We start from the raw sequence: 26,381 nt of genomic DNA on the forward strand, positions 1-26,381 counted from the left end.
TAAAATGTTTTTGTATGATGTAGATGGATTCCTTCTAAATAAAATTTAGACTTGCATAAAGGATCAACAAACATTACCCTTACCAATGTATTTGACGGATAACACCAATACTAAGAAGTGCTTATGTTCATTCAGCAAGGAGTGTCCCATACGCACACAGAAACTGCATTAATCATTAATAAGCAGAGAATATTACCTCTCCCGTATAAATTCCGACAGCTCCTTAGTAGATATCTGCCCATGTTTCATGTTGTGGTACAGCACATCAAAGCCGCCATTCTTCTCCCCCTATGGAAGACATTATACTTCTATTTCAGTACTGAGGCAACTAGTAAACAACAACATTCCAGAAAAAAAAATAAACAAAAGTTATGTCTGTTGTATGTTATAAAACAATTACAAAAGAAAAAAAAACCTCTCATTGACTCTACAGTCCTTCATACTTTAATTGTTCAACGTTTGAACATTTGCAGTAGTCCTTGCCTGTTGGCTGGCTAGAATACTGTTGAGGGTGTGCCATTATCTTTCCCTGACACAGAGAGCTACAGTAGCAGATTAAGGGCTTGGACAATACTGGCAGACTCCATTTATTGTATGTTGTACTGAATCAGGCAGCAGCATTACAGGGGTGGTCTTCAGGTTGCCGGCGGTCGGGCTCCCGGCATACCATACTACACCCACATTACAGAGATAACAGATCACCATTAAAAATGGAGTGTCTGCACATTTTTTAAAATGGCTCACGCATAAAAAAATGTATACACATACATATAGACACCTTTGGTTTAAGCAGTCTGACTTAGGGGGAGAGGCAAAAATCCCAGCAATGTACAAACATACTCTGGGCTAAATGTAATAACCTCCGGGTTGCCCGAGGAGCGGGATATTACTGCTTTAAAAAAAAAAAAAAAAGGGCAGACTCGCAAAATTACTTACAAGGCAAAACCAACCATGTTTTGCCATGTATAGGATTGCCGCTTTAAAAAAAACAGGCAGACTCGTACATAGGGGGTAATTCCCAGTTGATCGCAGCAGGAAATTTTTTAGCAGTTGGGCAAAACCATGTGCACTGCAGGGGAGGCAGATTTAACATGTGCAGAGAGAGTTAGATTTGGGTGGGGTGTGTTCAATCTGCAATCTAATACCCCTTTCACATTGCACAAATAACCCGGTATCGACACGGCATATTGCCGTGTCGAACCGGGTCAGTGTGCGATGTGAAAGGTCCTTTGACGATTTAGCGGGTCGCCTGACCCGGTAATTCAACCCGGTAAAAAAGAAGGGTTTTACCCGGGTTGATTACCAGGTCAGGTGCGGTGTGAATGGGAGCCGTGTCGATGCGACACGGTTCCCATTCACAGCATAGGGAGAGGCGGCGCAGGAGATGAGCTCATCTAATTTGCATAATATAATTTGTATAATTTGCAGTGTAAAAATAAAGCAGCCAGTATTTACCCTGCACAGAAATAAAATAACCCACCCAAATCTAACTCTCTCTGCACATGTTATATCTGCCTCCCCTGCAGTGCACATGGTTTTGCCCAACTGCTAAAAAATATCCTGCTGCGATCAACTTGGAATTACCCCCATAGTCCAGCACCTCCAGCAACATTTAGTCCTCTGTCTTTACATAGGGAACAATACTCGTTTAGCATATTCCACTAAGAATTCTCGACACAACAGAGCATAAATAAAGTGCAGAATGCAAAAACATTAAATCAAAATTACAAAAACATTCCTGAGGTCAGAGCCACAAAACACTAACGTGGGTCAGTTTTGTAAATAAAAACAACAACATGAATTATGGAAACACTTTCCATAATTCCTTAAAGCAGCAAACCTTTACATGGCAAAACCAACCAGCTTTTGCCATGTAAAGGATTGCAGCTTCAAAAAAAAACAGGCAGACTCGCACATAGTCCCGTACCTCCAGCAATTCGGAGGCTATTACATTTAGGGGGTCATTCCCAGTTGATCGCTAGCTGCCGTTGTTCGCAGCGATCAGGCTAAAAAACTGCATTTCTGCGCATGCGTATGCCCCACAATGCGCACACGCGACGTACGGGTACAAAGCCCGTTGTGGTTGTGCACAGGTTCTAGCGAAGTTTTCAGTCGCACTGACGGCCGCAAGAAGATTGACAGGAAGGGGGAGTTTCTGGGTGTCAACTGACCGTTTTCAGGAAGGGTTTGCAAAAACGCAGGCGTAGCTGGGCGGGTGTATGACGTCAAATCCGGACACGAATAGGCTGAAGTGAACGCAAGCGCCGAGTAGGTTCAAAGCTACTCAGAAACTCCACAAACTGTTTTTGCAGAGCTCGGCTGCACATGCGTTCGCACTTCTGCTAAGCTAAAATACACTCCCCAGTGGGCGGCGGCATAGCATATGCACGGCTGCTAAAACTAGCCAGCGAGCGATCAACTCTGAATGAACCCCTTAGTCCTCTGTATTAAATAGGGAACAATACTCGTTTAGCATATTACACTAAGAATTCTCGACACAAGAATTTGGAAACAATTTAAATCTTTAAAGGCTCTAGATTTTCTTTAGCTAGCAAATTATAAATAAGGTTAGCAAAGGGTTTAGATTAATTTTCAAGGCAGTTCTGCAAACATGGTGACACAAAAGTGGGACAGGGATTGCCAGCTATCCCCCATGCACAATTGCTGTAATACTATATCTCTCTTAAAACAATGTCAAGGTAAATTTATATTCCAGTATAGGGTTATATTCAATTAGGGTCGGATCCATTCCGACGTGCATTTGTCGGAGTGGATCCGACAAGGGCTATTCAAAGCCCATCTCAATTCGACTTTAAAAAAGTCGAATTGAGATGAGGGACCGGAGAGGGGGGGAGAGCCGCGGGCAGACGGGGGACAGCAGCGCTGTAGGAGGATGTCACAGCCGCCAGACCTCACAGAAGCGTCCACCCGGCTCCAGCAAGCGGAACCTCACTTGCTGGAGCCGGGTGGACGCTGCCGTGAGCGGCGGCTATGACACATCCTCCTGCAGCGCTGTACTATAGCGCTGCTGTCCCCCACTCAGGTCCCTCATCTCAGTTCAACTTTTTTTTAAGTCGAACTGAGATGGTCGGAAATGGGGCCAAAATCTGTCGAATTTGGCCCCGTTTCCCTCAGAAGCACGTGAATCTGCAGCTATACCGCCGATTCACGTACTATTCGACAAGTCGAATTCCTCGACTTGACGAATAAAAATACTGGGGACTGAATAGGTCGGAACCTCTTCCGACCTGAAAAAGTCGAAAACTGCCGTCTTTTCGACAAGACGGCATTATAGCCCTTAATTGAATATACCTCATAGTCAGTGAAAGTATTTTGAACTACTGTATTATTTTGGCCATACACACTAAGGGGGTAATTCAATTGTTTTGGGCGTCTATTTTTCCAGTCTAAACACTAAACTACAGATGCCCAAAGAAATATCAGGATTCTCTTGTGTTTGGACGCCCATGCATATCGCGCATGCCAGGTATATCATGCTCAAACAGGCAGGATTTAACTACGTAAAACGGCTAAACCAGTCTAAAGACCAGCTTTGGACAAACAGAGTTTGGACGTCAAAAGTGCCAACTTACTGCACATTTCTTCTCACACCTCAGGAGACTGCAAGTAGAAATATCACCCCCGCAGCTACCGGCAGTCCAAACGAAGCAACAATTGAATGGCTCCGTTTTGCACCACCTAGTGGTAGCTGTGGAGGAAAACAATTTAATAAGCCCCTAAGACACCACTTCGCAGTTTTAGGGGCATTTGTACGTTTTTTTGGTCACCTGACTGGCTATATTCAATTGTTTTGCTAATCACCGCGAGTGCCATGGGTGCCCATTAACTGCACCAGGTTTAGCCACGTAAAGCTGTTAAACCCATGTAAAGTAATGTTCACGCTGCATTTGGGTGCCTAAACGCCTGACTTTGGACAGATTTCTGCTCGCCACTACAGGATGGTGCAAGAAGCCACAATGCACCTGTGGTTTAATTAATATGCAGGACTGTACAATTGTGCTAGGCCAACATGACTCGCAATGTGATTGTAACGTGACCTGTATTCTCTGGCTTGAAATCCATGTTGCATTTAGAATATACTAGAAGCCAAGCAGTACCTAAAAATACATTTGTATGTTAAGGCCCATACACACTTGCCGATAAAATGAGCGACATCGCTAATTTTCCCCCTACCTGAGCGACGTCGCTCATTTTATCGGCAAGTGTGTATGCCGACAGAGACAACCGATGCGCGGCCTAGCAACGATCGTCGCTGTCGCCAGTGCATGCATGTAGGATCGGGACTGTCGTCCACGACCTGCATGCAGGGCTGGCGGAGGCATGATGTCACTGAGCGATATGAGCGGCCATATCGCTCAGTGTGTACAGTCGGCCGCCGACCGGCCGGCCCGGGAGGGGAAACATTAGACGACGTCGCTCACAGAGTGACATCGTCTAATGTGTACGGACCTTTACAGCCAAATCATGTTTTTCCAAACAACATAATACTGCTTAATCCTTTAGAAATGTTTATTTATTTTAATAGTGCATCCTTTTTAATTGTATTTCTAGAAGGTATTGTTAATATATGGGATGGTGTGAACGACACATTAGAAACCATGGACACAGGTAGTTGTACAAAAGCAAATTTATTATTCAACTACAAAATATTTTCTTAGTTTCATGTTGCTTTTATCTGCAGTGACCCTTGGTGGCCAATGCAAACAATTCTTACTAGGTAAAATTATAGCAAGTCCTATGTTTTATTAAAGGAATAAATGCTACAAATTAAATCACAATAAAGCATTCCAGGAGTTAACTATATAAATTGTGACACCCATGAACAGCATTATGCATTTCAAACAGTTCACATACTTAGTCAATAGTTTTTGACCACAATATTACTCAATGTGCCTGTGAACTTACTACACAGCTTAAGAAATGGTCAAGTTGTTTTAAATTATTGGGCAACATATAAACAAAAATATGCACTTAGTGGCCACTTTGTTAGAGCACCTGCTTGTTAATGCAAACATCTAAAATCAGCCAGTCATGTGGCTGCAACACAATGCATAAAAGCATGGACACATGGTCAAGGGGTTCAGATGTTCAGACAAAACAGCAGAATGGGCAACATTTTGCTCAAAGTTACTCTGACAGTGGAATTATTATTGCTGTCACACTGGCTCCAGCTAACAGGAAGGCATCAGTAACCAATATAACCATGCATTACATCTCTGGCCTACAGAAGAACTCTGAATGCACAGCTACAACAGCAGCTGCCCACCACCTGTTAGCGAAGGACAGGACTGGAACCCTAGGTTCGCTTAAACAATAGCATTAAATATTGGAAAATTGTCGCCAAAGCTAAAGAATCTTCACGACTGTTGTGACACACAGATGACAGCATCATAATTTGTTGGAAAACAACATGAATCAATGCTGCCTCGTGTTGCAGGTTCTGGTTGGTGGTGGTGGTGACCACAAAGGTTCTGTAGCGTCATAAAACAGAGTACAACAGAAACCTAATATATATAGGTACATGGTGCTCTCTCTCTGTTCTCAATCATACACACTCCTAAATAGTGTGCATTAGGGGGTGTGGCCACGCATCATAGGGGCCTGACCAGCAGTTACAATGCACTGAACCATCCAATTTCCCTGATATTTCTCTTTGAATGCCACAGACACCATACCTTACACTGGCCCATCGTGCACACAATGATTCCGCTTAAAACTATGAAAGGTTTAGTTAGTATCAGGTATTAGAATGTTGTATTTTAAATCGCTGGACAAGGTTTTTGCCAGCAATAGATTTGCAGGTGGCTGCTGTAATTAAAATCCTATTTTCTCTTACGTCCTAGAGGATGCTGGGGTCCACATTAGTACCATGGGGATGTACCAAAAGCTCCCAGAACGGGAGGGAGAGCGCGGAGCCTGCCGCAGAACTGATTGACCAAACATCAGATCCTCTGAGGCCAAAGTATCAAACGTGTAGAACTTTGCAAACGTATTCGACCCCGACCAACTAGCCGCTCGGCAAAGCTGTAAAGCCGAGACACCCCGGGCAGCCGCCCAGGAAGAAACCACCTTACGAGTAGAGTGGGCCTTAACAGACGTAGGACACGGCAATCCTGCCATAGAATACGCATGCGGGATAGTGAACCTGATCCAGCGAGAGATCGTCTGCTTAGAAGCAGGACACCCAAGTTTCTTGGGATCATATAGGACAAACAGAGAGTCCGATTTTTTGTGACGAGCAGTCCTCTTCACAGATTTTCAGAGCCCTTACAACATCCAAGGACTTTGATGGAACTGAGGAGTCAGTAGCAACTGGCACCACAATAGGATGGTTGATATGAAATGACGACACATACTTCGGAAGGAACAGCTGACGTGTTCGAAGCTCAGCTCTATCTTCATGGAAGATCAAGTATGGGCTTTTACATGACAAAGCCCCCAACTCTGACACACGTCTAGCAGTAGCCAAGGCCAACAAAGTGACTGCCTTCCACGTGAGAAACTTGACCTCGACCTCCTGTAAAGGCTCAAACCAGTCCGACTGGAGGAACTGCAACACCACGTTAAGATCCCAGGGCATCGTAGACGGCACAAAGTGAGGTTGGATGTGCAGAATTCCCTTCAAAAAAGAAAACCTCAGGGAGGGCAGCAAATTGTTTCTGGAAGAAAATGGATAGGGCCGAATCTGGCCTTCACGGAACCTAATCTCAGGCCCATATCCACACCTGCTTGGAGAAAGAGGAGAAATCATCTAAGTTTAAACTCCACCGTAAGAAACTTCTTGGATTCACACCAAAACACATACTTTTTCCAAATGCGATGGTAACGCTTTGACGTTACTCGTTTCCCAGCCTGTATCAGGGTAGGAATAACCTTGTTCGGAATGCCCTTCCGGGCTAATATCTGGCGTTCAACCTCCATGCTGTCAAACGTAGCCGCGGTATGTCTTGATAGGAGAACGGCCCCTGCTGCAGCAGGTCCTCCTGAAGAGGAAGAGGCCTCGGCTCTTCTAGCAGTAGATCCAGAAGATCCGCATACCAAGGCCTTTCCTAGCCAGACTTGAGCAATGAGGATTGCCTGAACTCTTGTTCTCCTTATGAGTTTTAGCACTCTTGGAATTAGTGGAAGTGGAGGAAACACGTACACGGACTGGAACACCCACAGAGTCACTAGGGCGTCCACCGCCACTGCTTGCGGGTCCCTCGACCTGGAACAATATCGCCGAAGCTTCTTGTTGAGACGAGAGGCCATCATGTCTATTTTGGGTACGCCCCAAAGATCTGTTACCTCCTTGAACACCTCCGGATGGAGTCCCCACTCTCCTGGATGGAGATCGTGTCTGCTGAGGAAGTCCGCTTCCCAGTTGTCTACTCCCGGAATGAAGATTGCCGACAGCACCAATGCGTGTTTTTCCACCGAGAGGGTGATTCTTGTTACCTCTGACATTGCAGCTCTGCTCTTCGTTCCGCCCTGATGGTTTATGTAAGCCACTGTCGTTACATTGTCCGACTGCACTTGAATGGCCAGATTTCTCAGAAGATGGGCCGCTTGGAGAAGATTGTTGTAGACTGCTCTTAGTTCCAGAATGTTTATCAGCAGGCCGGCTTCCAGACTTGACCACCTTCCTTGGAAGGTTTCCCCTTGAGTGACTGCGCCCCAGCCACGGAGACTTGCATCCGTGGTTAGCAGGATCCAGTCCCTAATCCCGAACCTGCGGCCCTCCAGAAGGCGAGGTAATTGCATCCACCAGAGGAGTGAAATCCTGGCCTTTGGCGACAGACGTATTCTCTGGTGCATGTGTAGATGAGATCCCGACCATTTGTCCAGGAGATCCAGTTGGAAGGACAGAGCATGAAACCTCCCTAACTGCAGAGCCTCATAAGAGGCCACCATCTTCCCCAGAAGGCGAATGCACTGATGAACCGACACCCGGGCTGGCTTCAGGACATCCCGGACCATTGTTTGTATCACCAACGCTTTTTCCTCTGGAAGAAACACCCTCTGCACTTCCGTGTTTAGGATCATTCCCATTAATGACAACCTCCTGGTTGGTTCCAAATGTGATTTTGGAAGATTCAGGATCCAACCATGTTCCCTGAGAAGCTGGGTCGTGAGCGCTATGGACTGTAACAGCTTCTCCTTGGACAATGCCTTTATCAGCAGATCGTCCCGATATGGAATTATGTTCGCCCCATGTCTGCGGAGGAGAACCATAATTTCCGCCATCACCTTAGTGAATACCCTCGGTGCTGTGGAGAGGCTGAATGGCAGGGCCTGGAATTTAAAATGACAGTCCAACAGTGTGAATTGGAGATAAGCTTGATGCGGTGGCCAAATCGGAATGTGGAGGTACGCATCCTTGATATCCAGGGACACCAGGAATTTCCCCTCCTCCAGACCCGATATCACCGCCCTTCGAGACTCCATTTTGAACTTGAACTCCCTCATAAAGGGGTTTAGTGATTTTAAGTTCAGAATGGGCCTGACCGAAACATCCGGTTTCGGTACCACGAAAAGGTTCGAATAGTAATCCTTGTTTTGCATCTGGGGAGGAACTGGTACAATAACCTGTGCCTCCACCAACTTTTGGATGGTTCCCTGTAGGATAGCCCTGTCTGACGGCAAAGCTGGAAAGCCTGATTTGAAGAACCAGTGAGGAGGGAGATCTTGAAATCCCAGCCAGTACCCCTGGGACACAATATCTTGTACCCAGGGATCCAGGCCGGACGACACCCAGACGTGACTGAAATGTCTGAGTCTCGCCCCCACCAGCCCTACCTCCAGGCCGCGAGGTCCACTGTCATGCGGAGGACTTTGGCGTACCTGAAGCAGGCTTCTGTTCCTGGGAACCCGCAGCAGCAGGTTTCTTGGATTTTGGTGGACCTCCTCTAAAGAAGGTGTTGGACGGTTTGGCCTTTCTTGTTTTAGCAACCCGAAAGGACTGTGATGCAGCTGAAGAAAAGGGTTTCTTCGTAGCAGGTGCAGCTGAGGAAAGAAAAGGTGACTTACCCGCTGTAGCCGTGGAGATCCATGCATCCAACGCTTCCCCAAAGAGAGCCTGACCTGTGCATTGTAGGGTCTCCACACCTCTCCTTGATTCCACGTTGGCAGACCACTGGCGCAGCCAAAGTCCCCTACAAGCTGAGACAGACATGGCAGATATCCCTGCAGCCATGGTACCCAGGTCTTTCATGGATTCCACCATAAATCCTGCAGAATCTTGAATGTTACGTAAAAACAATTCAACATCACTTTTATCCATTGTATCCAAATCCTCAAGTAACGTGCCTGACCACTTCACTATAGCTTTGGAAATCCATGCACAGGCAATAGTGGGACGTAGAATTGCCCCTGAAGCAGTGTATATGGGCCCTCATTCCGAGTCGTTCGCTCTGTATTTTTCATCGCATCGCAGTGAAATTCCGCTTAGTACGCATGCGCAATAATCGCACTGCGACTGCGCCAAGTAATTTTACAATGGAGATAGTATTTTTACTCACGGCTTTTTCATCGCTCCGGCGATCGTAATGTGATTGACAGGAAATGGGTGTTACTGGGCGGAAACAGGCCGTTTTATGGGCGTGCGGGGAAAAACGCTACCGTTTCCGGAAAAAACGCAGGAGTGGCCGGGGAAACGGGGGAGTGTCTGGGCGAACGCTGGGTGTGTTTGTGACGTCAAACCAGGAACGACAAGCACTGAACTGATCGCAGATGCCGAGTAAGTCTGAAGCTACTCTGAAACTGCTAAGTAGTTTGTAATCGCAATATTGCGAATACATCGGTCGCAATTTTAAGAAGCTAAGATACACTCCCAGTAGGCGTAGGCTTAGCGTGAGCAACTCTGCTAAATTCGCCTTGCGAGCGATCAACTCGGAATGAGGGCCATGGATTTGAGCGTAGTATCAATTTTGCGATCAGCCAGCTCCTTTAAGGCGGTAGATCCTGGAACAGGTAAAACCACCTTTTTCGAGAGTCTGGATACAGACGCGTCCACTATGGGTGGGTTTTCCTATTTTTTTTATGACAGAACCGGACCAAACTGCCATAGAGTTCTGTAAAACCTGAGTTGCAGATTCATTCTGTGCAACTCTAATAGAAATCTGAGAAATCATAGATTTGATAGAGGATAACCATTCAGGCTCCCTTGCTGGTATTTACGCCAAAACAGTGCAATCCTGATTACATGGCATGAAATCATCCTAAGAGGACATATCCTCTGCAGCATATGAAACAGAGTCCCCAGACACTCCACACACACACACACACACAGGGGAGGATAGACAGAGTTTCACCTCCAAGAATGGCAAGAGAGACACAGAGATTGGAGCCAACCCACACACAGCGCTTTCAAGGTATAGGGAGACCCCAACCAGCGCTGACTGTGTCCCTTAATAGGTTACACAGTCTGTACACATGCCCCCCCCCCCCCCCTTCTACAACCCCCTGGAACCGTAAGAGATAGCTGGAGTTGATATGGAGGGACTGCTCTTCACTGACAGCGTTTCTGCAGGCAGGAAAATGGCGCTGAACGCTGCTGGGTCTGCTCTGAGAAGCTCCGCCCCCTTAATGGCGCTGTCGTCCCGCTCTTCTGGAGATTATACTGGCCTGAGGAATCATGCTGGCAGCAATTCTGGGACCCCGACAGGCTTGAGAGGTCAGTGTATGGTGTAGGTGCTGGCTCAGGGCTCCCCTCACAGTGCCACACCATGTACCGCTGAGCCCCGGAGCGCAGTTAGTACTGCTCTCCATACCCTGTTGCCGTCACCTTCACACCGGCTCCCCGCTTGCTAGGGGGGCCGGTGACTGACTCGCCACTGATCTTCTGGCTCAGTAACGGGGTGGCGGCATGCTGCCGAGGTGAGCAATCCCCTGTGGCGGGGAACGTTCGATCCCCTCAGGAGCTCAGTGTCCAGTCAGCGAGGATAGTGGCTCAGACCCCGCAGGGCGGACACTACTCCCCTCCCCCCCCTTAGTCCCACGAAGCAGGGAGGCTGTTGCCAGCAGCTTCCCTGTAAAATAAAAAACTCTAAAAATAAACTTTTTCAGGAGAAGCTCTGTAGAGCTTCCCTAGCTGTGACCGGCTCCTCCGGGCACATTTTCTAAGCTGAGTCTGGTAGGAGGGGCAGAGAGGGAGGAGCCAGCCCACACTCTCAAACTCTTAAAGTGCCAATGGCTCCTAGTGGACCTGTCTATACCCCATGGTACTAATGTGGACCCCAGCGTCCTCTAGTACGCAAGAGAAAAAATGAAAAGCGTTTGATGCATGGGGCTTTAGGTTCACTTTCTGGAGAATCACCCAGTAGATCATTAAGCAGATCTACTAAGTATTGTTACATTGCATCATTGGTCCGTCGTTTAGGTGTGTACCTACCTTAAGTTTCCTAAAACATCTCAACTGTTAACAAATGTAATTGTGTTGAGTACAGATGTCTAACTTTATGGGGTATATTCAATTAAAGTCGGATCCATTCCGACATGCATTTGTCGGAATGGATCCGACAAGCCCTATTCAAATGAGCGGCCAAATTCGACTGTCGGATTTGTCTGCTCACGTTGTCCCGTATTGCTGGTGCTAGTGGCTGCCCGGTGTAGCTGTCAGTGGAGGACAGGGAGAGTGAACTGCAGCGGCCGGAGGTACCTGTCAGGCGGCGGGGGACACATCAGCGGCGGCAGAGGACCTGTCAGCGGGCGGCGGGGGACACATCAGTGGCGGCTCGCGGGGGGGGGGGGGGGGGGGGGAGGGCGGTTGGGGGGACACCCGACAGCGGCGGCCAGGGAGAGTTAACTGCAGGCGGCGGGTGATGCGGTCAGTGGGCGGATGGGGACACATCAGCGGAGGACCTGTCAGTGGGTGGCTGGGGACACATCAGCGGAGGACCTGTCAGCGGGCGGCGGGGGACACATCAGCGGACGACCTGTCAGCGGGCGGCATCAGCGGCGGACGGGGTGCGCTGCCGGGAGCCTGGCCGGGGGGGCGCCCGTCAGCGGTAGTGCCCTGCAGCCCGCTGCCCCGTCTCATGTCTTCAATCCGACTTTTTGGCCCCGTTTTCGGCACAAGCACGTGGATCGGCAGCTATTCCGCCGATCCAGGTGCTTTTCGACAAGTGGAATTCCTCGACTTTTCGAATAATTTGGGGTTATATTGAATAGGTCGGAACCCCTACCGACCTAAAAAAGTCGAAAACTGCCGTCTTTTCGACAGACGGCAGCTTTCGACTTCAATTGAATATACCCCTATATCTGTGGCCTTCCTAACTTCCTCAGGAGAAGTCACCAATGCAAAGTTTCTGACTTGGGCGATTCAATTGTGGTGTGCAGCCCCTACTGCCTGTCTAAACAAACAGGCGTCTATCAGAGCTATTACATTGTTGCCCCGATCAGACCGCAATTAGCTGTGGCACACGCATTTTTTTTCTATCAGCCTGACAGTATGAGAAAAAAAATAAGAATTTACTTACCGATAATTCTATTTCTCATAGTCCGTAGTGGATGCTGGGGACTCCGTAAGGACCATGGGGAATAGCGGCTCCGCAGGAGTCTGGGCACATCTAAAGAAAGCTTTAGGATCACCTGGTGTGCACTGGCTCCTCCCCCTATGACCCTCCTCCAAGCCTCAGTTAGGATACTGTGCCCGGACGAGCGTACACAATAAGGAAGGATTTTGAATCCCGGGTAAGACTCATACCAGCCACACCAATCACACCGTATAACCTGTGATCTGAACCCAGTTAACAGCATGATAACAGAGGAGCCTCTGAAAGATGGCTCACAACAATAATAACCCGATTTTTGTAACAATAACTATGTACAAGTATTGCAGACAATCCGCACTTGGGATGGGCGCCCAGCATCCACTACGGACTATGAGAAATAGAATTATCGGTAAGTAAATTCTTATTTTCTCTAACGTCCTAAGTGGATGCTGGGGACTCCGTAAGGACCATGGGGATTATACCAAAGCTCCCAAACGGGCGGGAGAGTGCGGATGACTCTGCAGCACCAAATGAGAGAACTCCAGGTCCTCCTCAGCCAGGATATCAATTTTGTAGAATTTTACAAACGTATTTGCTCCTGACCAAGTAGCTGCTCGGCAAAGTTGTAAAGCCGATACCCCTCGGGCAGCCGCCCAAGATGAGCCCACCTTCCTTGTGGAGTGGGCATTTACAGATTTTTGGCTGTGGCAGGCCTGCCACAGAATGTGCAAGCTGAATTGTACTACAAATCCAACGAGCAATAGTCTGCTTAGAAGCAGGAGCACCCAGCTTGTTGGGTGCACACAGGATAAACAGCGAGTCAGATTTCCTGACTCCAGCCGTCCTGGAAACATATATTTTCAGGGCACTGACAACGTCTAGCAACTTGGAGGCCTCCAAGTCCCTAGTAGCCGCAGGCACCACCAATAGGTTGGTTCAGGTGAGACGCTGAAACCACCTTGGGGAGAAACTGAGGACGAGTCCTCAATTCCGCCCTGTCCGAATGGAAAATCAGATAAGGGCTTTTTCAGGATAAAGCCGCCAATTCTGACACGCGCCTGGCCCAGGCCAGGGCCAACAGCATGACCACTTTCCATGTGAGATATTTTAACTCCACAGATTTAAGTGGTTCAAACCAATGTGACTTTTGGAACCCAAAACTACATTGAGATCCCAAAGTGCCACTGGAGGCACAAAAGGAGGCTGTATATGCAGTACCCCTTTTACAAACGTCTGAACTTCAGGGACTGAAGCTAGTTCTTTTTGGAAGAAAATTGACAGGGCCGAAATTTGAACCTTAATGGACCCCAATTTCAGGCCCATAGACAGTCCTGTTTGCAGGAAATGTAGGAATCGACCCAGTTGAATTTCCTCCGTCGGGCCTTACTGGCCTCGCACCACGCAACATATTTTCGCCAATTGCGGTGATAATGTTTTTGCGGTTACATCCTTCCTGGCTTTGATCAGGATAGGGATGACTTCATCCGGAATGCCTTTTTTCCTTCAGGATCCGGCGTTCAACCGCCATGCCGTCAAACGCAGCCGCGGTAAGTCTTGGAACAGACAGGGTCCTTGCTGGAGCAGGTCCCTTCTTAGAGGTAGAGGCCACGGATCCTCCGTGAGCCTCTCTTGAAGTTCCGGTTACCAAGTCATTCTTGGCCAATCCGGAACCACGAATATAGTGCTTACTCCTCTCCATCTTATCAATCTCAGTACCTTGGGTATGAGAGGCAGAGGAGGGAACACATACCCTGACTGGTACACCCACGGTGTTACCAGAGCGTCTACAGCTTATTGCCTGAGGGTCCCTGGACCTGGCGCAATACCTGTCGAGTTTTTAATCATGTGGAAGACTTCTGGGTGAAGTCCCCACTCTCCCGGGTGGAGGTCGTGCTGAGGAAGTCTGCTTCCCAGTTGTCCACTCCCGGAATGAATACTGCTGACAGTGCTATCACATGATTTTCCGCCCAGCGAAGAATCCTTGCAGCTTCTGCCATTGCCCTCCTGCTTCTTGTGCCACCCTGTCTGTTTACGTGGGTGACTGCCGTGATGTTGTCCGACTGGATCAACACCGGCTGACCTTGAAGCAGAGGTCTTGCTAAGCTTAGAGCATTGTAAATGTCCCTTAGCTTCAGGATATTTATGTGAAGTGATGTCTCCAGGCTTGACCATAAGGCCCTGGCTATTCCTTCCCTGTGTGACTGCTCCCCAGCCTCGCAGGCTGGCATCCGTGGTCACCAGGACCCAGTCCTGAATGCCTAATCTGCGGCCCTCTAGAAGATGAGCACTCTGCAATCACCACAGGAGGGACACCCTTGTCCTTGGTGACAGGGTTATCCGCTGATCCATCTGAAGATGCGATCCGGACCATTTGTCCAGCAGGTCCCACTGGAAAGTTCTTGCGTGGAATCTGCCGAATGGGATTGCTTCGTAGGAAGCCACCATTTTACCCAGAGACTTGGCTCGGTTTTAGGAGGTTCCTGACTAGCTCGGATAACTCCCTGGCTTTCTCCTCCGGGAGAAACACCTTTTTCTGGACTGTGTCCAGGATCATCCCTAGGAACAGAAGACACGTCGTCGGAACCAGGTGCGATTTTGGAATATTGAGAATCCAATCGTGCTGCCGCAACACTATCTGAGATAGTGCTACACCGACCTCCAACTGTTCCCTGGATCTTACCCTTATCAGGGAATCGTCCAAGTAAGGGATAACTAAAATTCCCTTCCTTCGAAGGAATATCATCATTTCGGCCAATACCTTGGTAAAGACCCGGGGTGCCGTGGACCATCCCTACGGCAGCGTCTTAACTGATAGTGACAGTTCTGTACCATAACCTGAGGTACCCTTGGTGAGAAGGGTAAATTTTGACCTGAAGGTAAGCATCCTTGATGTCCCGAGACATCATGTAGTCCCCTTCTTCCAGGTTCGCAATCACTGCTCTGAGTGACTCAATCTTGAATTTGAACCTCTGTATGTAAGTGTTCAAAGATTTTAGATTTTAGATTTAGAAACGGTCTCACCGAGCCGTCTGGCTTCGGTACCACAATAGTGTGGGATAATACCCCGTTCCCTGTTGCAGGAGGGGTACCTTGATTATCACCTGCTGGGAATACAGCTTGTGAATGGCTTCCAAAACTGCCTCCCTGTCAGAGGGAGACGTCGGTAAAACCGACTTTTGGAAACGGCGAGGGGGAGACGTCTCGAATTCCAATTTGTACCCCTGAGATATTACCTGAAGGATCCAGGGGTCTACTTGCGAGTGAGCCCACTGCGCACTGAAATTTATTGAGAACGGGCCTCCACCGTGCCTGAGCTTGTAAAGCCCTAGCGTCATACTGAGGGCTTGGCAGAGGCGGGAAAGGGTTTCTGTTCCTGTGAACTGGCTGATCTCAGCAGCCTTTTTCCTCTCCCTCTGTCACGAGCAGAAAAGAGGAACCTTTTGTCCGCTTGCCAACAAAGGACTGCGCCTGATAATACGGCGTCTTATTTTGAGAGGAGACCTGGGGTACAAACGTGGATATCCCAGCTGTTGCCGTGGCCACCAGGTCTGAAAAACCGACCCCAAATGTCCCCTTTTTAAGGCAATACTTCCAAATGCCGTTTGGAATCCGCATCACCTGACCACTTTACTGGTGTAATTGGACAACGCACTTATACTTGATGCCAGTCGGCAAATATTCCGCTGTGCATCATGCATATATAGAAATGCATCTTTTAAATGCTCTATAGGCAATAATATACTGTCCTTATCTAGGATATCAATATTTCCAGTCAGGGAATCCGACCACGCCAACCCAGCACTGCACATCCAGGCTGAGGCGATTGCTGGTCGCAGTATAACACCATTATGTGTGTAAATACATTTTAGGATACCCTCCTGCTTTTATCAGCAGGATCCTTAAGGGCGGCCATCTCAGGAGAGGGTAGAGCCCTTGTTCTTACAAGCGTGTGAGCGCCTTAACCCCCCTAGGGGGTGTTTCCCAACGCACCCTAACCTCTGGCGGGAAAAGGTATACTGTCAATAACTTTTTAGAAATTATTATCGGGGGAAACCCACGCATCATCACACACCTCATTTTATTTCTCAGATTCAGGAAAACTACAGGTAGTTTTTCCTCACCAAACATAATACCCCTTTTTGGTGGTACTCATATTATCAGAAATGTGTAAACATTTTCCATTGCCTCAATCATGTAACGTGTGGCCCTATTGGAAATCACGGTTGTCTCTTCACCGTCGACACAGGAGTCAGTATCCGTGTCGGCGTCTGTATCTGCCATCTGAGGTAACGGGCGCTTTAGAGCCCCTGACGGCCTATGAGACGTCTGGACATGCACAAGCTGAGTAGCCGGCTGTCTCATGTCAACCACTGTCTTTTATACAGAGCTGACACTGTCACGTAATTTTCAACAGTACATTCACTCAGGTGTCGACCCCCTAGGGGGTGACATCACTATTACAGACAATCTGCTCCGTCTCCACATTATTTTTCTCCTCATACATGTCGACACAAACGTACCGACACACAGCACACACACAGGGAATGCTCTGATAGAGGACAGGACCCCACTAGCCCTTTGGGGAGACAGAGGGAGAGTTTGCCAGCACACACCAGAGCGCTATATATATATATATATATATATACAGGGATAACCTTATATAAGTGTTTTTCCCTTTATAGCTGCTGTATGTTTTAATACTGCGCCTAATTAGTGCCCCCCTCTCTTTTTTTAACCCTTTCTGTAGTGTAGTGACTGCAGGGGAGAGCCAGGGAGCTTCCCTCCAACTGAGCTGTGAGGGAAAATGGCGCCAGTGTGCTGAGGAGATAGGCCCCGCCCCTTTTCCGGCGGCCTTATCTCCCGTTTTTCTGTATATTCTGGCAGGGGTTAAATGCATCCATATAGCCCAGGAGCTATATGTGATGTATTTTTTGCCATGTAAGGTATTTTATTGTGTTTTATTGCGTCTCAGGGCGCCCCCCCCAGCGCCCTGCACCCTCAGTGACCGGAGTATGAAGTGTGCTGAGAGCAATGGCGCACAGCTGCGGTGCTGTGCGCTACCTTATTGAAGACAGGAACGTCTTCTGCCGCCGATTTTTCCGGACCTCTTCGCTCTTCTGGCTCTGTAAGGGGGCCGGCGGCGCGGCTCCGGGACCCATCCAGGCTGAACCTGTGATCGTCCCTCTGGAGCTAATGTCCAGTAGCCAAGAAGCCCAATCCACTCTGCACGCAGGTGAGTTCGCTTCTTCTCCCCTTAGTCCCTCGATGCAGTGAGCCTGTTGCCAGCAGGTCTCACTGAAAATAATAAACCTAATCTAAAACTTTCACCAAGAAGCTCAGGAGAGCCCCTAGTGTGCACCCTTCTCGTTCGGGCACAGAGATCTAACTGAGGCTTGGAGGAGGGTCATAGGGGGAGGAGCCAGTGCACACCAGGTGATCCTAAAGCTTTCTTTAGATGTGCCCAGACTCCTGCGGAGCCGCTATTCCCCATGGTCCTTACGGAGTCCCCAGCATCCACTTAGGACGTTAGAGAAATGGGTGTAATGTCAGTAGTTTAGGTGCCCAAACCCGGACTTTAAGACATCCATATGAGAACAGTAGATGGGTTTAGCTGCTTTGTTTGGCTAAACCTGGAGCTATCAGTCGCGTTAAATGCCAAAGGGCGTATGATTGGAGCAACAATAGAATAGCTCTGATAGATGCCCTCCAGGGAGCGCGTGCCACAACTGAATTGCCTTCTCAGTGTCAAAGTAAGTTTAAATGCTTCAATCATGCACGTTAAATGCTTTCAAATAACACTTACCCTTTCATAAAAGAAACCGTACACATGTAAAAAAAAAAAAAATGCTGGCGTCCGTTTAATTCTACAGAAAGCCAATAAAAAGCCCAAAAGATTTAGTTCTACTTACAGCAAATAACACTGCTGCAAAGGTCTCTTGGCAATGACAACATGGCTTTCCCAGGACCTAAAACAGTCTTCATATAAATGTATTGCTGTAGCATAAAATATTTACAGGCATTCTGTAGCTAGTTTGCTAAAGAACAGAGGAAAGTTCTATTGAGGAGCTGTACAAAAAGAGGGCAGAGTTACACATTTACATAACGGTAAAGAACAATTGTAAAAGCAAAAATTTGCAAGGTGTAACAGGATAAACACTAGGTACTATTTAGTGGACATTTCTTAAAACTGTACCGACAGTAATAGGGCACTTAAAATAACTCCACTATGTAGTGGCGGAATCATTCCTACCTATCTAACTGCTTGTGACAACACTTTCCTGGAATTTAAAAGTGCATTTTTTTGTAGTGGTTCTCGGAGAAAAAATAATTAAATGTCAGCTAATCCTGCAGAAGTAGTTGTTAATCCAGCACAACATAATCCTGTGCCTTTATGTGCTAATAACTTTGTGACCTTGCAAAACCAGTTTCAATACTGCCAGCACAAATATTCCCTAAAACTAACCACTGTGGCTTCATTCAGTCCATACATTTGGACGTCTTTATGGGCTTAGCACTGGTCCCCCTGCCACAGGTACCAGCAGTGATCAAACATGTTACTGTACTTCAATTAAAAAATTTTTAAAAAGTGCTAGTAATAGCTAACCAGATCTGTTTAATAAAGATACGTAATGGGTGTGTATCGTATGTGGGTGAATATTGGGCAAAAGAATAGATATTAAAATAATTGCCTATGTACCATATGCAGGATTCCCAGTGCTAAAAGTGAGTCAACGGTATCCCACAGGTCCAAACAATGTGAAATAAGGCAATTAATTCATAATGCTTATTTTTTTAGGTTAAAAAAATGTTTTTAGCTGGCCTCATGGAAAAAATATCTGTTAATTATATGGGTGCCACATGTTTTCTCTCTTGTTCTCAGTTTTCTGTTTATTATTATCCTTTATTTATATGGCGCAACAAGGGTTCCGCAGCACCCAATTACATAGTACATAAACAAATAATCAAAACAGCAACATAGGGGCCCTACTCACTGGCCGACCCGCCGCCGAGCTGCCCGACGGCGGATACGGCCGACGAGCGACCCGGCGGCGGGGGGGCAGTGACGGGGGGAGTGAAGTTTCTTCACTCCCCCCGTCACGCGGCTGCATTGAAGTGCAGGCAAATATGGACGAGATCGTCCATATTGGCCTGCATGCACAGCCGACGGGAGACCAGCGATGAACGAGCGCGGGGACGCGCATCGTTCATCGCTGGAGTCTCCACACTGAAAGATATGAACGAGTTCTCGTTCATTTATGAACGAGATCGTTCATATCTTTCAAAAAATCGCCCAGTGTGTAGGGCCTATTACAGTTGAAGACAATAATAGGATTTTAATTACCTACTGGTAAATCCTTTTCTCTTAGTCCATAAGGGATATTGGGGAATCTAGTACGATGGGGTATAGATGGGGTCCAAAGGAGCCAGTGCACTTTAAAAAAAAAATCAACTGGGTGTTCTGGCTCCTTCCCTCCATGCCCCCTCCAACAGGCAGTTATATGTAAAAACGTGCTCGAAGGAGAAAGGACATATATGAGAGAAGGAAATATGATAACAAAGAGTGGTGATATTTACAAACCAGCACACCACTAACATTCAACAACCAGCAACGGCTGGTAACAACAGCAGCAACAGCTGAACAGGTAACCATTTAACAAGAACCTGCAGCAAAGTCAACGCACTGAGGCGGGCGCCCAATATCCCTTATGGACTACGAGAAAAGTATTTACCAGTAGGTAATTAAAATCCTATTTTCTCTAGCATTCATAAGGGATATTGGGGAATCTAGTACGATGGGGACGTCCCAAAGCTTCCAGAACGGGCCGAGACTGCCGCAGCACCGCCTGCCCAAACTGGGTATCCTCTTTGGCCACGGCATCAAACCTGTAGAACTTCACAAAAGTGTTCTTCCCCAAACTCAGCAGGCAGATAGGCGTGTTCCTCGCACCAAGAGACAATCTCCTCCAGATATGATGATGGTGTTATGATGTCACAGGTTTTCTGGCCTGAACCACGGTAGCATTAACCTTTTTGGAAAGGCCCTTGTGAGCTAGGATGCTTCGCTCAACCTCCATGCCGTCAAACAAAGTCGCCGTAAGCCCGGGTAGACGAACAGTCCTTGTTGAAGAAGATCCCTTTGTAGAGATAGAGGCCAAAGGTCTTCGACGGACATGCCCAGAAGATCCGCGTACCATGCTCTCCGAGGCCAACCCAGGGCAATTAGAATTGTCTGGACTCCCTGATTTCTGATGCGCTTGAACACCCTTGGGAGCAACGGAATCGGAGGAAACAGGTAGACCTGCCGGTAAGGCCAAGGCACCATCAGTGCATCTACTGCCCTCGCCTGAGGGTCCCTGGCTCGTGAGCAATACCGGTGAAGCTTCTTGTTGAGATGTCTATTTGCGGACAGCCCCACCCGTTGATGACCTGCAAGAACACCTGCTGGTGGAGACCCCATTCCCCCGGGTGGAGATCGTGACGATTCGGGAAATCCGCTTCCCAGTTGTCCACACCCGGAATGAAGATTACTCTTGCATTTCTTTCTGCCCAGAGGAGTATCTTCGACACCTCTCGCATGCAGGCTCTGCTTTTTGTCCCTCCTTGTCGACTGATGCACGCCACTGCTGTGGAGTTGTCCGACTGCACCTGGATTGCGTGATCCTTGAGCAGAGGAGAGGCTTGAAGCAGAGCATTGTAGATTGCCCAAAATTCCAGAATGTTGATTGGAAGAAGGCTTTCGTGGACTGACCACCTGCCCTGGAACTGCGCCCCTTGGGTGACAGCTCCCCATCCTCGTAGACTCGCAGCTGTCGTGAGGAGGGTCCAATACTAAAAAAACTAAACACCGGCCTTCCAGTAGGTTGGAGGACTTCAGCCACCACAGGAGGGAAATCCTGGCCTGAGGTGACAGCCGTATTATCCGGTGCATCTGAAGATGTGAACCAGACCATTTGCTCAGGAGATCCAGCTGAAAAGTTCTGGCATGGAACCTGCCATATTGGATTGCCTCGTAGGAGGCGACCATCTTCCCCAACAATCTTATGCAAAGATGGACACTCGAGCAGGTCGGAGTACCGTGCAGGCCATCTCTTGAAGTGTTCTCGCCTTGTCTTCTGGTAGGAACAACTTCTGGGCCACAGTATCCAACAATATCCCCAGGAAAAGGAGCCTCTGATTTGACTCCAGGTGGGACTTCTGCAAGTTGAGGATCCACCCATGGTCTGACTGAAGATGGATAGTGCGGTCGATATGGAGCAATAAAAGCTCCCCGGATCTTGCTTTTATCAGAAGATCGTTCAGGTAAGGTACAACATTGACCCCCTGTACCCGGAGTTGGAACATCATCTCCGCCATCACCTTCGTGAATACCCTGGGGGCTGTGGACAGGCCGAAGGGCAGTGACTGGAATTGGAAGTGATTGTTCAGCAGGGCAAACTGCAAGTACGCCTGATGAGGCGGCCAAATCGGAATATGGAGGTAGGCGTCCTTGATGTCCAAGAAGATCATGAATTCCTGTTCTTCCAGGCCCGCAATCACTGCTCGCATGGATTCCACCTTGAACTTAAACACCTTCAAATAAAGATTCAAGGATTTTAGATTCAAAATGGGTCTTACCAAACCGTCCGGTTTCGGCACCACAAATACTGTAGGTTGGAGTAAAACCCCTTGCCGCGTTGCGGTATTGGTACAGGAACAATGACGTGGGACTGGACCAACTTTTGGATGGCTTGTTGAAACGTAACTTGCATATCCTCCAAAGCTGGTAAGCTTGATTTGAAAAATCATTGGGGAGGAGTACTGTCGGACTCCAGCTTGTAGCCTTGACAAACGGCTGAAGTGATGTAGTCGAGCTCCCACCTCGAGATCCGCCCTCGGGGTGGTGGGCACAGTCATGCTGAGGCCTTAGTGGAAGCAGAACTAGTGGTCTGTTCCCGAGAGCTGATGCTTGCAGGTTTTCTGGACTTACCTCTGGTGCCTCTAGTCACATTGGAGGCACCTCTGGCCTTCAATCGAAATCTGTGAGACCGAAAGGACTGGACAGACTGCCCCGGATAGGAGCGTCTAGCCGGCGGAGCCCCAGAGGGGAGAAACATGGATTTCCCAGCCGTAATTTTGGAAATCCAGATATCTAATTCAACCCCAAAGAGCCATTCCCCAGAAAAGGGGAGGGATTCTACACTACGTTTGGATTCTGCCTCCGCAATCCACTGACGCAACTACAAGGCCCTGCGCGCCGACACTGCCATGGCAGAAGTCCTAGCACTAATGTTCCCCATCTCCTTGAGCGAATCACAGAGGACACGTGTAGTGTCCTGAATGTGTTTTAGGAGGGCACTATAGTGACCAAGGGCATATCCCCGGAGAGGCCCCCCTGAATTTGGGTGGTCCAGGAATGAATGGAATGGGTCATCCAGCAACCTGTAATGACCGGCCTTTGTGAGACACCTTCTGCCATGTAAATAGATTTGAGAGTAGTCTCTATCTTCCTATCCCAAGGATCCTTCATGGTAAAGGAGCCCGAGGCAGGCAGCACCGCCTTTTTGGACAGGCGAGAGACTGACACATCCACCCCAGGGGTTTCCTCCCAAAATGTTCTACCTTCAGGAGCAAATGGGAAAGTGTGCAAAAATTTTATGGACACTAGGAATTTTTTTGTCTGGATTTTTCCAGGCCAGCTTGAATAGGTCATCTAACTCTGTAGAGTCAGGGAAAGTGACATTACGCTTGTTTTTAATAAAGAAAATCGACTGCTGTGACGCAGCGTCCTCTAGAGGGAGCTGTAACACATCCCGTATAGCCAGAATTAGGGGTTCAATACCCTGCGCAGAATCAGGATCCCCACTAACGGGATCCAAGTCATGCCCATCCTCCTGTATATCATAATCTGTATCAGAGAGTAGAGCAGGTAACCCACACTTCTGTGGACCTGCATGAGAGAGGGAGGGCTGTGCTGCATCTGCCCTAGCTGCTAAATCTGCAACAGCTTGTTGTAGTAGCTGAGTATTCTGCACATTACAGTGACCTGGGATGACATATCTGACATCATAGTTTTAAGAGACCCTAACCAGTGGGGCTCTGGACCATCTCCCCCAGCCCCTTCACTGATTTGTGAAGATTGGCTGCATTGTTCACAGGAAACAGAATCAGTGGATAATGGAGAGAATCTGGTGTTTACCCATAGTTACCGACATTCTGGCTGCTCTCTGCGGGAGAGAGCAGCCAGGTCGGCTCAGAGGGCGGGCAGGGGAGGCTGTGACGTAGAGTAGGGGGTGGGCCGGAGGCGGGATGGGGGTGGAGCAAGGGTGGGGTTGGGGCGGAGCAAGGGTGGGGTCACGATGACGCCTCCTTTAAGCCGCGCCCCCGCTCTGTAATGCCGCAATCACCGGCATTACACTGCAGGGGGCGTGGCTATGATGACGCGATTCAGTAAGAATCGCATCATCGACTGCCCGGACCGCCCACTTTACACACTAAGTGGGCGGACGGGCAGGGGGGACCCCGCGAATCGGGAGACTTGCCTGCTCTTCCGGGGGGCCGGGAGGGTCACCCGATTTTCGGGAGCCTCCCGGCCATTCCGGGAGAGTAGGCAAGTATGTGTTTACCAATGATTCAAAATAAGCACAATAACATACACACACACAGACCGTTATATTGCATGCCTACCCTACTGTATGTGAGAGGAGACACAGAGAGAGAAGGACACAGGACACCAGCACACCCTGAGCTGTACAGCCCCAGTGATGCTGTCAGCTTACTATATTACAGTAAACACTAACAATTTCTGTCCTAAAGAGGACCCAGATAGTGTACACAAGTGGCCCTCCCCCTTTACTACATAATGTACTAGATATCCAGCGTGGCTGAGGAGTCGGGAAGCGCTGTGTGCGCTAACAATGGCTTCAGTAAGCAGAGGAAGGCGCCAAAATGCCTCTGGTCCCGCTCTGATGTAGCTCCACCCCCTTCAATGGTGTCGGCGCTACAGATATATATTATACTGGCAAAGTCTCCTTACAGCTAAAAAAAAAATATATATATCACAACAAGTGCTAGTTCTAGCGGTTTTGTGCCAATCTACACTTCAACCGGGGGAACCCGCCCTAACTGGGCCCCCGGTGTGTACTCACCACCAATGTCACCTTCTGGCAGCGTTAGGGGTGTACGGCGTGTTGCGGCTTAACTCCCACGGTGCAGGTATGCTGTTGCCCAAACAGCATACCGAACAATGCACAGTAAAGACTGGATGTATATCACAGGGTACTTGTACCAAATAACCCTGAATGTATGCACTTGTTCTTAACTAACACTGTCTTGACATGTAGAATACTTAAGTGTCCTGTAAATGCACAGCACTGATGAAGCACGCGGCATTACAGAGGAGGCACTGTCCACGAGTCCCAGAGTCAGCGTAGCATGTGTGTAATGGCGCCCAAACGCTGACAGGGAGTGAGGGAGACAGAGATGCAGCTCCAGGGTGGGAACATTTACTCTAAATGGCGCCCAGGGGCTGGGGGAGGGGCTACAGGTCAGAGCCTTATCCGCTTGCTGGACTTCACCACCGGGTACTGTGGGCCATAATAAAACGGTATATATATATATATATATATAACCGACCTGTGCTCCTGCCCTGGTGGCCTAGTGGGGTCCCTGTACCAACACAGTGTCCACGCCAGCACGTGCGAGCCGCCTGCTAATGGCCGCGCCGTCTGGGGGACCCTCTTACCTCCTCCCTTGATGCGGCCACGTGATCCTGTAGAGATGCGGCAAGTGTGTGTGCCCTAGGTGAAGAACCGGAGCCTCCGCTGTAAGTACCAGGCAACCAAGGACGCAGGAGTATACATCGCCGCCGGGGGAGGTGATGGAGCTGCAGCAGGAGATGTCAGAATGACATCTAGCCCTAAGAGTGCCTCTGTTGCAGTCCTTGAAGTCTTCTATCTTCTTTTAAGAAAGCTCTTTTCAGGGCTGCTCCCTGTTATGCGCCCTACACACTGGGCGATAACACTGCAAGATATGAACAATCTCGTTCATATCTGTCAGTGTGGAGGCACCAGCGATGAACAATGCGCGGCCCCGCGCTCGTTCATCGCTGATGCCCCATCGGCTGTGCATGCAGGCCAATATGGACGAGATCGTCCATATTTGCCTGCACGTCTACGGAGCTGGGTGACGGGGGAAGTGAAGAAACTTCACTCCCCACGTCACTGCTCCCCCGCCGCCGGGTCGCCCGTCTGCCGTATCGGCGGTCAGGCAGCTCGGCGGCACATCGCCGAGTCTGTAGGGCCCATTAGTGTCCTGCCTGCAGAGCACCAACTTACAAACTGAGCTCCTGTGCACGGAGTCGGGGTTATAGAGGAGGCAGCGCTGAGCATCTTGGGAACAGTCAAAGCTTTTAGCCTGTTGGTGCCTCGGATCAAGATCCTACTCTACACCACGATGTTATTCCCTGTGGAACCCTGTGTACCCTGCTGCAGAAATACAGATAAGAAAAAGCATGTGTTGGTAAAAATAAGATTTTACTCACCGGTAAATCTATTTCTCGTAGTCAGTAGTGGATGCTGGGAACTCCGTAAGGACCATGGGGAATAGACGGGCTCCGCAGGAGACTGGGCACTCTAAAAGAAAGATTAGGTACTATCTGGTGTGCACTGGCTCCTCCCTCTATGCCCCTCCTCCAGACCTCAGTTAGGATACTGTGCCCGGAAGAGCTGACACAATAAGGAAGGATTTTGAATCTCGGGTAAGACTCATACCAGCCACACCAATCACACCGTATAACTCGTAATACTATACCCAGTTAACAGTATGAAATATAACTGAGCCTCTCAACAGATGGCTCAACAATAACCCTTTAGTTAAGCAATAACTATATACAAGTATTGCAGACAATCC

At 48.6% G+C, this 26,381-nt stretch overlaps 1 protein-coding gene across 1 annotated transcript in view; it reads right to left on the reverse strand.

Moving 5' to 3' along the window:
* The window catches only part of FCHO2 (FCH and mu domain containing endocytic adaptor 2), a 418,994-nt gene that overhangs the window by 328,243 nt on the left and 64,370 nt on the right, over positions 1 to 26,381 (reverse strand). The window contains exon 2 of the mRNA XM_063963877.1: positions 197 to 288. Within this exon, the coding sequence (XP_063819947.1) occupies positions 197 to 288 (92 nt within the window). The remainder of the gene's footprint in view (positions 1 to 196; positions 289 to 26,381) is intronic.

The sequence above is a fragment of the Pseudophryne corroboree genome, chromosome 1, assembly GCF_028390025.1.
Source record: "Pseudophryne corroboree isolate aPseCor3 chromosome 1, aPseCor3.hap2, whole genome shotgun sequence".
NCBI classification, from domain to species: Eukaryota; Metazoa; Chordata; class Amphibia; order Anura; family Myobatrachidae; genus Pseudophryne; species Pseudophryne corroboree.